At 40.9% G+C, this 13,938-nt stretch overlaps 1 protein-coding gene across 2 annotated transcripts in view; it reads left to right on the top strand.

Annotated features, from left to right (window-relative positions):
* Nucleotides 1-12,738, top strand: part of rnf152 (ring finger protein 152) — a 44,935-nt gene extending 32,197 nt beyond the window's left edge. For both annotated transcript variants that reach the window (XM_046371164.1, XM_046371165.1), the window contains exon 2: nucleotides 8,033-12,738. In XM_046371164.1, coding sequence (XP_046227120.1) covers nucleotides 8,197-8,889 — 693 coding nt within the window. In that variant the 5' untranslated portion in view covers nucleotides 8,033-8,196 and the 3' untranslated portion in view covers nucleotides 8,890-12,738. The remainder of the gene's footprint in view (nucleotides 1-8,032) is intronic.
* The last annotated feature ends 1,200 nt before the right edge of the window (nucleotides 12,739-13,938 follow it).

Raw genomic sequence — 13,938 nt, 5'->3', positions numbered from 1 at the left:
CAGTGGAAATTCTACGAACAGACAGACACCTGGACACATATTCAAGCACATGGGCATGGACACAAACATCTATGCACACGCAAACACGCACACACTCCCACTGTGCAGCTTGTTGCTGTGTGAATGATCTCCCACTCAGTCGGAGGAATGGGGGTCGGGATGCATTCGCTGCCCGCTGTGTCGCTCCGTGCTGGATAGACTCAAGCAGCTGCAGAAAAATGCACAATGTTAAAACCTGTCCTCTCAGGTACTGCTTCACCACGAATTATTCGTATTTACCATCTCACATCTGACTAAATAGCACGCACACCACCAAAAAAGCCCACTCAGATTTGGCAGAGCCGATGAGCTTCAGAGAAAACATTTCTTTGCACAACAGTTTTCCCCTAAAAATTCTGTGAATTTCAAATGTCTATTTAGAGCCATCTCCTCTGGAGAAAAAGAACCCTGAGGCCTGTCCTTGGCAGTAAATTTTATCACCCTCACTGTGGTGAACTCTTTTATTTAATAAGTGAATCAAAGTATTTCATTCCACAGTGAGCTGTACTCCATTTGAAGAGATGAGACCTGCTCTGACAAAATGATTTCTGGCATGAGAGGAAAAAGCACATTACAGCCTACAGTGAAAGTTACGAGTCATCTAAAGCCCTCTTTCACTTATGAAATGATTTCAAGAGAGCCGTCTTTGTTTTTGAAATTAGCTTAAATTTGTGGGAAGCAATTTTTATTGTGAAAGTAGACATAAAATACTGACACCACAATTACCACAGAGGTAATGATCCTCATGTACTTTGTTTCCATTCAGATTATCCTAATTAAAAGTGTCAGCATTGTTTGAAGTTTTGTGCAGAGCTGCTCTGTTTGTCTTTTTCTCAGATCTTCAGGATCTTTATTCGAATCTGTAGATGGAGATCAGGCCTCTGGCTGCTGAAAATCACAGCGTTCACTTCTTTCATCTGCTTTGAAAATTGCGCAATTTCTCAGTGTATAGATGCCTTTCATCAAAGAGTGGAGAGGGCCGGTGATTTGTTTTGCTGATGAGGGTTTTTGGACTCTGTGTGACCTCGCTGAGGATTGATGGGATAGTGTAGGAGCACCAGCAGTATGCTGACAGCCTGTCACTCTAATGCATGCAGGTGTGAGTTCACACTCACATACTACATTCAATATACTGTATGTGAGTCTCCAAAAATATAGATAGTGCCACTTTAAAGATGGCAATACAATAAAAATATAGTTATTGTGTATTTAGACGCACAAACCTAGCTGTACGTACATGGGACTGTGATGCTTTAAAGGTCAGAATTTTATATTTTATCAGCTGCTGAAGACTTCTCAGTCCTTTTTCTTCTGGAGTGTCAGGCACCATCACACCCGTGCCAAAACCTGTCACTGCTGTTAGCTACGGCAGCTAGGAAGCTCATCCTCTCATTTTGGACAAGCATCAATTCTGGCAAAAACTTGAAGGAATAATTTGGCATGTGTAATGTCCATACTGGACCTGCATGTAATTATATTAATCATTGGGAATCATAATATCTTTGTGATATGTATGTTTAACGACACTGAGTGCAGAGGCAGCGGACCAGCTTTTCTTCCTGTTTTCCCAGTAGAACTTGTTGTCAATCAGGAAAAGGTCTCCTGTAGTTAAATATTGGCTTTAGAGAATGAAACCATGCACCTGGAGAGATCTGCTGGATGAACACCACTGTTCTCTGCTCACCTCCTCTGCTTGGGTGGCATACAAGCAGTGCAGGAGTTAAAGTCACGCTTGAGCAGATCTGTGGGGCCGAGTTCGTCCAGCAGTCCCTGCCAGCTTTGATGCTTGCTGGCTTCCCAAGCTGGAAATTGCCATAATGTGTCCTGCAGTGGTCGGCTGCACAGGCTTCTATCAGGAGCTCCATCTGTGCTGAGCCCACACATTGACGCTCACCCTCACACACACACAATGCATTACACGTCATACTGGGAGCATAGACTGGTGCACTTAGACACAACAATATACAAAAGAGCACTCAGATTTATCAGATAACGTACACAACCAGTAACAAAGGTGGACACAGAAACATACACCCATACTTGATATTTCAGCATCTCATTCTTAAAGCATGGACATGAATCTGTGACTATAACTGCCTCAACTCTTCTGGGTTCCACCAGATTGCTTGGTTGCAGTGATTTGCTCTCATTCAGCAAGAAGAAGAAGAGGAAGAAGAATCAGCTTTATTGGCAGTATATATAATCCTATTCCTAATATATAATTTCCTCTGCATGTAACCCATCCTTGATTGAACACACCCAAATAACATGGAGTGAACACACACATACACTGTGCAGGGAATCGAACCAAACGAATGAACCAGCGACCCTCAGGTCACAAGCCAATTCTCCAACCTCTAGGCCACGGCTGCCCCCCAATTGTTCAACGTAGATAGATAAATAATAAATACATGTACATTAGCTAGTCTTATGTGTAAACAGTTACTGTTAGTTCATAAGACTGACTAATGTACATTCATTTGCACTAAAATACATTTAACATCGACTAAAGCAAACACTGCAACATCATGACATCAGGGGATTAGGCCACTGTGTTTACTCGAGCCTTACAGCAGTATTAGTGCTTACACCGTAGTGACTTCTGCACTGCTAACCGAGGGATGTTGTTGTGTATCGCTGTGGATTGACCTACTTGAACTGAGAAGGCAGAAACAAGCAGAGACCGAGCTAAAAGAGAAAGTAGTGGGGAGAGAGAGAGATGTCTGTAATTTCATAATGAAATTTCAAAATAAAGATCTCTGAATATAAATGTCTCTCAATGTGAAGAATTCACAACATAACACAAATAAACCACTATAATTCAACTTGTAGTGATGTTATGATTACATTTGCTAATGAATATTTTGGACGGCATGTGTGGTTACATTTTTTTATGTTAGTATATTGGAGGGGTCACTAAGAGCATATTTGAACATACATCCCACCCAATATATATTATAATCATAGCCATGGTTATAGCCTTCGTCAAGGACAGACTGTTCTCTGTGCAATTAATGTCTAAACATAAACGAAAAATGAGCTGCAGTTTGAGTTAATTGATTTGTCCCGGAGTAACACACACTCAGGCAAATGTGGAGCATAAAAAGCAGCTGACCACTCAGTGAAGGAGCTGCTGCTGCCCTTTAGTCTCAGCAGCTCCTGCATGACTACTTTAGCTGTCAAATGTATTCCAGAAGAGATGTTGACTCCCATTCAAAATTTTGTGTGGGTGTGGAAATCAGCATACCAACTACATGCAAATGTCTGCTTCGCACGCTGCACACAGTCAAGACACAGGAGGACACATCTGATTTGACATGTTTGTTTGTACTGTAACATATGTTGCTGCAAAAAGCCCACGGCTAAAACATATCAAGATTAATTGGATGTTCTGTTAACACTTAGGCTTTAATTCATTATCGAAATGTTTTCATTGCAAATAAAAAAATGAGCATATTAAGATTAATTTCACTTTAGAGTGCATAAATGACAAGCAATTACCATAAATTCAGCATATGCAACACCTGCATCACAGCACACTGCATTTATCTGTCATCTGAAATGAGTAAATGTCCATTGGAGCATAATGGAATCCATCAGAAATGTCATGCCAGAGTGCCACAAATCACTTGGACTCCAAATGGAATTGTTTAGTTTCACTGGTTCTGCCATATTTGAAAGTGATAGGAGGGAATACATGGAAAGATTCGGGAAATAAAGGATGCTATACTGGAGAAGAGATAAGTTGATGGCTTTAATTTTGATGGATTTGTATCTATTAGGTCTCAGTCCAAACATTATTTTTATTGCTGCTACAAATTTTTTATTCATTTGTCTTTTGTTTGTCTGTTTAGTGGATAATAAGGATATTTTGCTTGCCAACAGATGTCAGTGAGGTTTAACTGAATGTGCTGCGGGACAAGGACCGATTTATTATCATTACCAGAGAGGGGCTACATCCAAAGGTTCAACCTCTGGACTTGCGGCCTAAGCTTGTCAAGTCTTCAGCACTGGGCTACAAGAGATAAAATAAGCAATGCAATTTTCTGAATGGTGCTAAACAGAATTTGCATTGACAAATCGTATGCAAGGAAAATAATACAACAAATGATGAAAAATGTCCTCTAATTGTTTTTGTGGATAATCTTCTAATATGTATATAGTTATATTTAAATTTATAGATCAAGTATAAATTTAATGCTTAATAAGTACATAATCTTTGTTTAAATGCAAAATATCTTGTCTCAACCACCTCACAAGACTCATTTAAATTGAGAAAGCATTCCCCGAAGTGATTATGCTTTAGTTTCTGTAACACAACAACAGAATACTGGCCATAGAAATATTTTTTAGTAACCGCAAATTCCTTCGTCCCTGTGTCAGCCTCGACAATCCAGTACCAGTCAGTTTCTAACTGAGTCGTTGCAGTTAATATCGCATTTCAGTAGGTGCTTTGTACCTGCTCCAGGTGAACACATCCTTTATTGAAGCAGTATGCACATGCATTATATGAACAGTTGCATCATCATCTCGCTGACATTTCACCAGTTCAAACCACCTCAGGGTTTGCAGATTACAAGTTCTTCCCTCCATGCTGCTCACAGCCTACCTCCCCCTACTGCTTCCAGGTAGTTTATTGTGTGTGTGTGTGTGTGTGTGTGTGTGTGTGTGTGGTTGTGTATGTGTGTTCCTCTGGCTGTGGTGGTTATTTTTAACTTCTGTCTGCTAGGACGAGTGCACTTTCTCCTCGGCTGATTGTATGTGGAGGCCCTGAGGGAATGTGTGTGTGCGTGTGTGTGTGTGTGACTCTCTCCAGTCCTCTGTGTGTGTGTGCTTGTGTGTGTGTTCTCTGTTTGGTTACTCCCAGTGGACCACAGGCATGTTGGGGTGGTGGAGGCCACTGCTCAGTCACTCTGCATCATTACTAAATCATACGTCCTTCTCCGTTCTCCTGATGACACCACAAAAATACTATTAAGAGTCACGCTTTAACAAAAATGGACCAGATAGATGCTTACCGAAATCCTAAACTTCCCTTCAAATGGTCCTCCTCATCTGTATCCCCACACATCTGGATACAGATCTAGTTAAGAATCTCAGCTCAAACCAACTGACACTGACAGTGTAAAGCTGCTCCTGGACATTTTAGGAGGATATTTAGTTTTGCTTCTAAGTAGGTGTGATAGAAAATGGGTCACAAACTGAACTTGAGTCTGAAAAGCCAGGTTGCCCTGGTTACAGCTCAGATGTACAGATAAATCATGTTAAGTTGCAGCCACGGTTCTTCCTCGAGCTTCTCACTGTTGTTTCATGACCTCAGAGCGCTCCTCGAGAGCCGACATGTTATTGTCTTCAAATTCCAAGAGAAATGACGTTTCATTCCTGTGTTTTCATTGTCACTTCAGATGATCTCCTCCCTCTGAGTTACTACTATGTCATCGAGGCTGTGGAGAGTTTGACACCGAGTGCCTCAGTCAAAGTAAACCTCTCAATAAAATCCTGAGATATGACCGCTAAACATAAAATATATATACAATGGCAACTATTTTGATCATCTCTTCAATATTTAAGAAATTATTTTATGGAAACATACATGTACTGGTTCCAGCCTTTCAAAGTATAATAAGAGAAGTTTTCATAACTCTCTATGATTTTTAAAGTAAAAAGATGTGGATTTGGTTGGTAAGTTGAATACATCAACTTGCACCTTCATTGCCATCCTTGACATGCTGAAAATAAGTGAAAAAGTAGTTATAGAAAGGAAGACTGAGGGGGGAAAAAGGGACAGAAATTACCCGCCAAAAAGTATGAAGAACTGATGTAAAGTAGAAGAGGAAAAGCTTTTTAGACAGAAGGAAGACGGAAAGCAAGAGAGAAAGCGACTGGGTCTATGGGAATATTGAGCCACAAAGCATTTATGTCAGATCAAAGCTAATCCTTATCTTTGGGAAAAGGATTCAGTAATACCCTTGGCTGTCTCGCCCCCTCAAGGGCAGGTTTCTTTTTGGTGCTTCCTGTGCTCGTATTCCTCTCTCCTCACTTCTCCATAAAACTGTGAGGATTTTTCTGAACTTTCCCGAGACTTTTTCTTGGTAACGGTGTGGAAATATAGGTCAGCTGGTGAGTGCATAGCAAAGAGGCAGGAGGAGAGGAGGGTCTGGTCTGCAGACCCAGCAGGGCAGGAAGTTTTTGCCTCGGGTGCTGGTGGTGGTTCTGCTGAGGGAATGGGAAAGAGATGTACGTGAGGCTAAAGCAGATGATGCTGACAAGATAGGTTGATGTGACTGCAGAATTGAGCAGACTAACGAGGATTCACTCAAGTATTTACTGTGCTGAGTGTGAGAATACCTGGTTTTCTTTACTGTCTGAGGCAAAGTGTTTGGCCATTTGCCCCCATAGGTTCATCACTGAATAATGAACCTAAATAGAAGCAGTAATGGTTTTGAAGTTAGGTTGAGGATTTCAACCATTTGGAAAGAGTCTGGAGTATTAATCCTTTGAGTTGAGTTGTCAGTTGAGTTGCCTCAAACATCTGATCATGATAGCCCCTTGAGTGTCCCAAGCAAGTTATCTGGAAAGAGCAACCTGGAGGAAACCCCAGGGCTGACCCAGGACATGCCGGAGGGAATATATATCCCATGTATCCTGGGAATGCCTTAGCTTCCCTCAGGAAGAGCCGGAGGACATGACTCTGGACAAGGTCATCTTGACTATCTAATCCGCTGTAGTGATGTCCTGGACCTAGATAATGATGGATCAATGAATGAAATGTTCTCAGAAGTATTAAGGTTTGATAAGTGAAATCTATTTGGGATTTCAATTCGAATGCTGTCAAATCCTAAACCTTCTACTTGCTGTTATTTACAGCCACCCAAGGTTGAATGTGATCATCCTCTCTCCTCCAAATGAACCAAATTAAAGGACTCCAGACTGAATAAACTGCTCCAAGCAAGCCCGGTGTTAACACACTCTTATCTGTCATTGCCACGTTGGTGTCCCCACAGGGCGCTATGAGCTGTTTTAATTGCCTGATATCTTGTTTGCGATAAAGGACTGAGATGTACGGTGTTGCAGAGCAATCAGTGGTCACCTTTTTCTATTTCTATTGCCACTTTCCTCGCTATTTCTACCTCTCCATCTGTCTCCCTGTTCATTCTTACTGTCTACCCTCATTCATGCCCGGAGGGACACTGGCTCTGTTGAGATGTCAGCAGAGTGAAAGAGAAAGAAAAATGTAGTCATCCTCCCTCCTCAGCAGTTTTCACCCTTGACAATTTAGGCAAAAAATAAAAGAAAAAGTGATCAAACCCTGTTTTGTATTCATTGTTTCCTTCGTGCTATCCTGACAGGTTTAATCATCTGTAAAAGTAAACTATCACAGCTTCCGCATGGATTAGCATGGTAGTCGTGATTATGCAAGAGGTGAAGGAGGGGGAAGGAATTGTTTACGGCGTCTGTGGCCTGAAGGACACAGTTAAAAGAATTAGACATACTTAACACATATACTGAGGCAAAGGGTCTCATGAAGTCACCCCTACTGCAGTTAGCTGGAGGCTGATATGTATGATGTGTGCTGTACGTAATAATGACTTTGTCATTTGTGATGCACTATTTGACCACTGCAGCTCCCTCATTCAGGACTTCAGGCTTCCTGCTACTAGATCTGTCATCTGTAAAGCACAATTTGTGCTTCTCACTGAATGTTTGGGATCATTTACAAGTGTTTAAAGGACCATGACCATATGTTGAATGTTTTAGCTCTTTAAATGCAAAACATGTATATTTATTTTGACTTTATATTTTCAGTAGCTTTGCTGACAAAAGCAAAGATTTTACGAGTTGCCCAGTTGATTCCTGTTTTGCATTCATAAATTCTGATGCCAACAAATTGTTGTGCATGTCAGACTAGTCATGATTAGTTCTATGGATCTATAAAATAACTCCATCAACTTCCTCATCACTCAACAAAGCTTCCTCTTCTCTTCTCTTGCAGATGAATGACCATGTTGACACCAAAGAGCTGTGACATTATTGTGAAGTCGTGGATGGTGGAGAAGCATCAAGCATCAGAGCCACTTGTGCTTTCTTAGCTTCACTTGGAGTTGTGCAACCTTTCTGCAAGACCAGTTTGACTTACTGTCTCTAAAAGAATATATTATGTCATCGGCCTGTGAATATAATAAGGGACCACCATCCACCTTAACAATGGAGACTATTTCCCAAGATTCAATTCTGGAGTGCCAGATCTGCTTTAACTACTACAGCCCCCGCCGGCGGCCCAAGCTCCTGGATTGCCGGCACACGTGCTGCTCGGTGTGTTTGACCCAGATGCGCAGCAGCCAAAAGGAGATTCGTTGTCCTTGGTGCCGTGGTGTCACCAAGCTCCCGCCAGGCCTGTCCATCTCTCAGCTCCCAGATGACCCCGACATCATCACTGTTATCGCCATCCCTCATGCATCTGAGCACACGCCTGTCTTCATTCGCCTCCCCAGCAATGGCTGCTACATGCTGCCGCTGCCCATCGCCAAGGAGCGGGCACTCGGCCTCCCAGGCGAGCTGGGATGTCGCTTTCTGCCTGGCAGCCAGCAGAAGGGGCTGACAGTGGTGACCGTGCCCGAGCAGCAGCCTCTGGGCCTGGGTATGTCTCTGGAGGGTGTTGGGGTGGGGCTGGAGGGAGGTGAGGGCGAGAGGAGAGTTAATGGCCCAGTGGGAGGAGGAGGAAAGGGGTCTACATGGTCTGGTGTTTGCACAGTGATCCTTGTGGCATGCGTGCTGCTCTTCCTCCTGGGTATCGTGCTACACAACATGTCCTGCATCTCCAAACGCTTCACAGTCATCTCCTGTGGCTGAGGGTGGGGAGAGGTTGCTTGGACTGCCGCAGACCCCCTCCTGGATTCCCCCACAAGCCCTGCCTCTCCTCGGGGCAGGACTCTGCTGAGGAGAGGGGACCAAACTCACATCATGGACATCTGAGGAAACTAAAGAGTAAGCAGAGAGAAACAGATGAAGAAGAAGAGGACGTGGAGGAGATCCACAAATGGTCTGCCATTGTGACCCCCCTTTTTTATTTGGTAGATAAAATGGAAATAGAGATACAAACTTTGACTTTTGCCAGCTCTAAAAATCCTACCATTTCCCTGTCTGTCCATTTTCTCTGAAAGAATGCTTTAGGAGTCACTCCAAAAATGTTTTTGGCTAGCTGATATGTTTTTGGCCCACTAACATATTTCTTGGCTAAGGGCCGATTTGACACTCACAGCCGTCGGACGGTCTGTTTAGTCTGTGGTTTGTACAAGTACATCAGTTATTATAGTGTTGTTTAGCTGAGTGACCGTTCCAAGTGCAGTGTCTCCAGCTGGTGCTGCAGCACAAAGATTTGGGACTTGGCTACTCTCTGTTCTCTGATGCTGCAGGAATTAACTGTGCAGGATCCACATCTAGCCCTCTTCGAATCATCTAGGAAACAGCTTTCATTTTCTACTTTTTTTTCTTTCAGGCAACCTGTTCCTGTTCATAACAAACTGTTGCTGTGATGGCTTGTTGTCAAAGAACACAAAGCATGGGTTGTATTGTTCATTCATGCCACCATATTACAAGCCTAAACTAAAAATATGGCTACCGTTGATTTGTTTATAAAAGTATGAATTAGTAGAATTAGTAAATTCTGAGATTTTATTTTCAATGAGGAGGTCTTTACCAAGCAATTAATCGTTTTACTAGTTGCTGTCCTATTTTGAATATGGTGGGAGACTTTGTGGAGCCTTTTGGAGGGATGCTAGCTGTCAAATAATACACAGTCTGATAAACAAAGAAAAGTCTCAAAATAATGTATTTACAGACGGGTGACAGAATAAAAAATTAAAAGAAATTGTTCGATATTTTGAGAAATGCATTTATTTGCATGTTGTCCAAGAGTTAAATCAATTCCACTTTCATATCTACGTATTAGTGTGGTGTAGAAAGGAAGCAATTAATTTGGCAAAGCCTAAACTGGAAGCAGCAAATTTGTTAACATGTTTTATCATTTTGTTTGTTTAATCTGTATGCAAACAAACATGTAATGTTGTTCTAGGTTCTACATGCTATGTGAGTTACAACTCCCCAGAAAATGACAACATCACATTTACATTGTTTTTTTTTTCTTTTTGCAACCTAAGCTAGCTGTTTCCCCATCTTTCAATGCGGTTTTACAGGGAGTTATGTTGCTATGTGAGTTATCATGGCACTAACTCCCCATGAAACTGCAGCCTGATGTTTTCACATTGCTGATTGCTAAAAATTTATACGAACAAAATAAAACATGTTACACTGAGCTTTAGAGGTGGTGGTATATTTTTTGAACTTTGAAAAGAGCCAGTTAATCTATTTCTTACTGCTTCCAGTCCTTTTGGCTCTGGCTCTATATTTGAGGCTGGAATCAGTCTCTTATCTCTTGGCAAGGAGGTGAATAAATGCAATGTCAAACAATTTCTTTAAATAAACAAAAACAATGAAAAATTGGAAATTTAAGTCAACATTTTTGTTTTTAGTTGTTCTTCTTTGTTTCTTTTTTGCTGTGTATTCACTTTTATGTTTTCCCACGGATGCCTAAGGTGTTATCTCTCATTGATTAGTTAACTGTTCTTCTACTTTTCACCCTGACCTGCAGACCACTATTGTCTTCTAAAGACACACCCTCCAGCTTTGACCAGGCCCTCACCAGCAGCCCACACATTGTCAACCCCCTTCATCTTAATACCTACCTTAATTTAGAAAACTGGGGGATATGGGATCAACAGTGGGATGGTATATGTTAATGTATGTGAGTAATGGGTCAGTAACAGGTCAGGAGTGGGCGGGCACTGCAGGGTTCTAGTTAATGACAACTATATCGATTTATCTCCTTTTGAATAGCTCTCGCATCCGCAGAGATGGATGTTTCTCTTTTCTTTTCACTTTCACTTTCAGGCAAGCAATTTGTCCATTTACTGTATTGTTAAAGCAGTGGAGTGTACAGTATACACAAACAGGGTAAACTCTTTCATATAGCAGCCTCAACATGTACAGAATGATTGTAATTTTCTTGTTTTTTTTCTGAAAACTTTTTTTTGCTTATGTTTTACTTGGTTTGTTCAAAGAGTCTGATTTGAGATGAGAGCTCGCTGCGTTTGTTGTTAAAGAAACAAGCAAGTTATTCAGTACACTTCAGGGCAGGGCATGTTCATGTTCATGACACAACAGTGAAAAGTAAGTTTTGGCATTTAGTATATGAATTGTACCACAATGTTATATATAAATACATATATCCACTTGTTCACTTCAAAATAATTCTTAGACTTCTTTTACACATCTGAACTATGGATAATCCAAAATGGAATATTTCCCTTACGAATTACAAGACTACCAGAATGATTTTCCCACCTTAAATCAAAATCTGATGATTTCAACACTTTTTACCAGTCTCTACTCAACTCAACTTTTTTTAAAAAAAAATGAAATTGTCTTTTCATTTTGATTTTAGTTCAACTGCAGTGTGTTTAATTTAAATTATTTGATTTTGCATCTCATAACAGCATGATTTCACCACCTTTCATCAAAGCAAAGCCTCAAGATTTCTTGACTCTTGAACAGAAAAATACATTTGGACATTTAAATTAGACTAATTAGATTTAATCATTAGACTGATTAAATCTAAATAGCCATTTTGCCGCTCAAGGATTTGTTGTGAAAATGCCCAGACTGCAATAGAGGGTGAAAGTGATAAATGTAGACAATTTCACCTGAACTGGTTGCTGCTGGTTGGAGCTCCTGCTGTTCCTATTAGACTATACTGAAAGCCCTTTTGAGGTTTGGTGTTCCTTAGCTGAAAGTAAATATATAAAATATAGCTCCAAGCACTCTGCACTAAAAAAACAAACAAACAAAAAAAACACAATATATATTTAGAGACTAATTAAATATTCTTTTGCAAGCCTTACTTAATTCAAAACAAGAAAGAAAAGGAATTTTGTGAAAATAAGAGTAAATTGTAGCATAAATAACTAAATTGTAGATTTCTTGCTGCAAACACACATCAGTGTTAACAGCACTAACATGCTCTTGGTAATTATCCACACACTGGGTTCACTCCACTCATGATAAATGAACCTGTCTTTAGTCCTTTCCCTCTGCCAATCCATCATGAACGAGGCACTGCATGCGACGGGGGAATGTGGGGAAGTGCAGAAACACATGCACTACGTTTCATATTTTTCACCCTTAAAGTGTCTGCACAGTGCTGATATATGAGATTATTGATTTGAAGGTGGTGAAATCCCATCATTATTAGGAAACAAACACCGTAAAATGCTGTCATGCAAAAAAACCAAGGATATACACAAGGTTATACAGATATACGCCTGCCGATTTTGGTTATTGCTTTTCATATTTTTCTCTGTTAAATGTAGCATTTTCCAACAAAGGATTGCTATTAAGAAGAATATCCTTAACGTTCTGATCTTTCATGAAAAGGGTCTGTTCCTGTTCATCATTTCAGTCATATTTGCCTGTGATTGACTAGAGAAGTGTAGAAAGGAGGCTTGTTATTTCTGTGCCTGTGTGTTTGTAAAATGCAGTGAAGTTCCTGTCGTAGTTTCCTGTTTGTGTCAGGTCGACGATGACTGGTTACACAAGCAGCAGCTGTTTTTGGTGAACTATTAAAGCAAATGCTCTGAATCTGAAGAACAAGGACTTCGGCAGTGTTTATTTTGAAATTAAATGTTTTATTTGGATGATTATGGACCTTTTTTCAGCTTTAAGAGAAATGTCCATTTGAAGAGAGATATTTATCAGCCTTTACTTCTAGAAAAACACAGATAACCGTCTCTTAAATGTTTCTTTCTTAAAAAAAAATGGACTCCATGAAGAGATAAGAAAAGATTGTTCCTTGCAGCTTTATTTATTGAAGTTCCATAGCCTATTTCATGGTTGAGCGAACTTTGGCTTTGTATACCCTCAGGAACCTCTTCTCTCCTCAAATATTTATTGATATAGTGTGAAGGAGGTAATTAACACTCTCCAGGGACCAAATCACAGCCTGCTTTGCTGCGGCAAAAGACCTTCATTCCTCACAGGCATCCACTAATGATGACCACATTCAGCCCATGATGAGTTGGTCTGAGCCTGGTTATGTTTCCTTCTTGCCCAGTGCTGGTTCTGGTGGTGCTGCTCCCTGCAAGCATTCCTTTCTCCAGGCCTGAAAACTTCCTCCTCCTGGTGGTCCAAAGCTTCTGGAGTATAAACACCAACTTTGACCCGGTGCTTTGAGCTCCCAGCACGGCTGAGGCAGGGTCAGCTAGCTACATGGCTAAATGACCTAACTGAGCCTGACAGAAGCTGCAGCTTATCAACAGTTACTGAAGGGCCAAGTAAAGCTATCCGTCCATGAGGAAACCCCATCAATCACTGAGAATTTAGAGAGCAGAGTGGCTTGAGGACATCAGAGAGAACATTAGAAGACATTTCTTTAAAATATATGATCCAGTTTCCAGAGTTGGTGATGTATGAGGTAATGCTGTAAGGCATTTTGTACTTCTTGCTTTAAAATATCAATATTACTGAAAATAAGTGATGCAGTAGGCCAACATATAAACAATAGTTAAGTGTTTAATGTCAAGAGTGACTTAATTTTGGTTTGTAGCTCCACTGTAAATCTTAAGTTTGAAAACACAACGAGGGAGAGAGCAATTCAAACTGAGACATGCTGTGAGTGTGGGACATTTCAGTCCTCATGTTTGGCTTGAGGTAACTTGGAGGTAATTGATTACACAGCTGAATGGGTGAGGGGGAGATGGAGGAGGGGAGGGGGCGAAGGCAGGTGTAAGAACGTAGTTTCTCAGCTTGTCATCAGTGTGTTGCGTTTCAGTGGGTGAGCAGAGACTT

The sequence above is a fragment of the Scatophagus argus genome, chromosome 18, assembly GCF_020382885.2.
Source record: "Scatophagus argus isolate fScaArg1 chromosome 18, fScaArg1.pri, whole genome shotgun sequence".
In the NCBI taxonomy this organism is placed as follows: Eukaryota; Metazoa; Chordata; class Actinopteri; family Scatophagidae; genus Scatophagus; species Scatophagus argus.
This window is presented reverse-complemented; position numbering and strand designations above follow the sequence as displayed.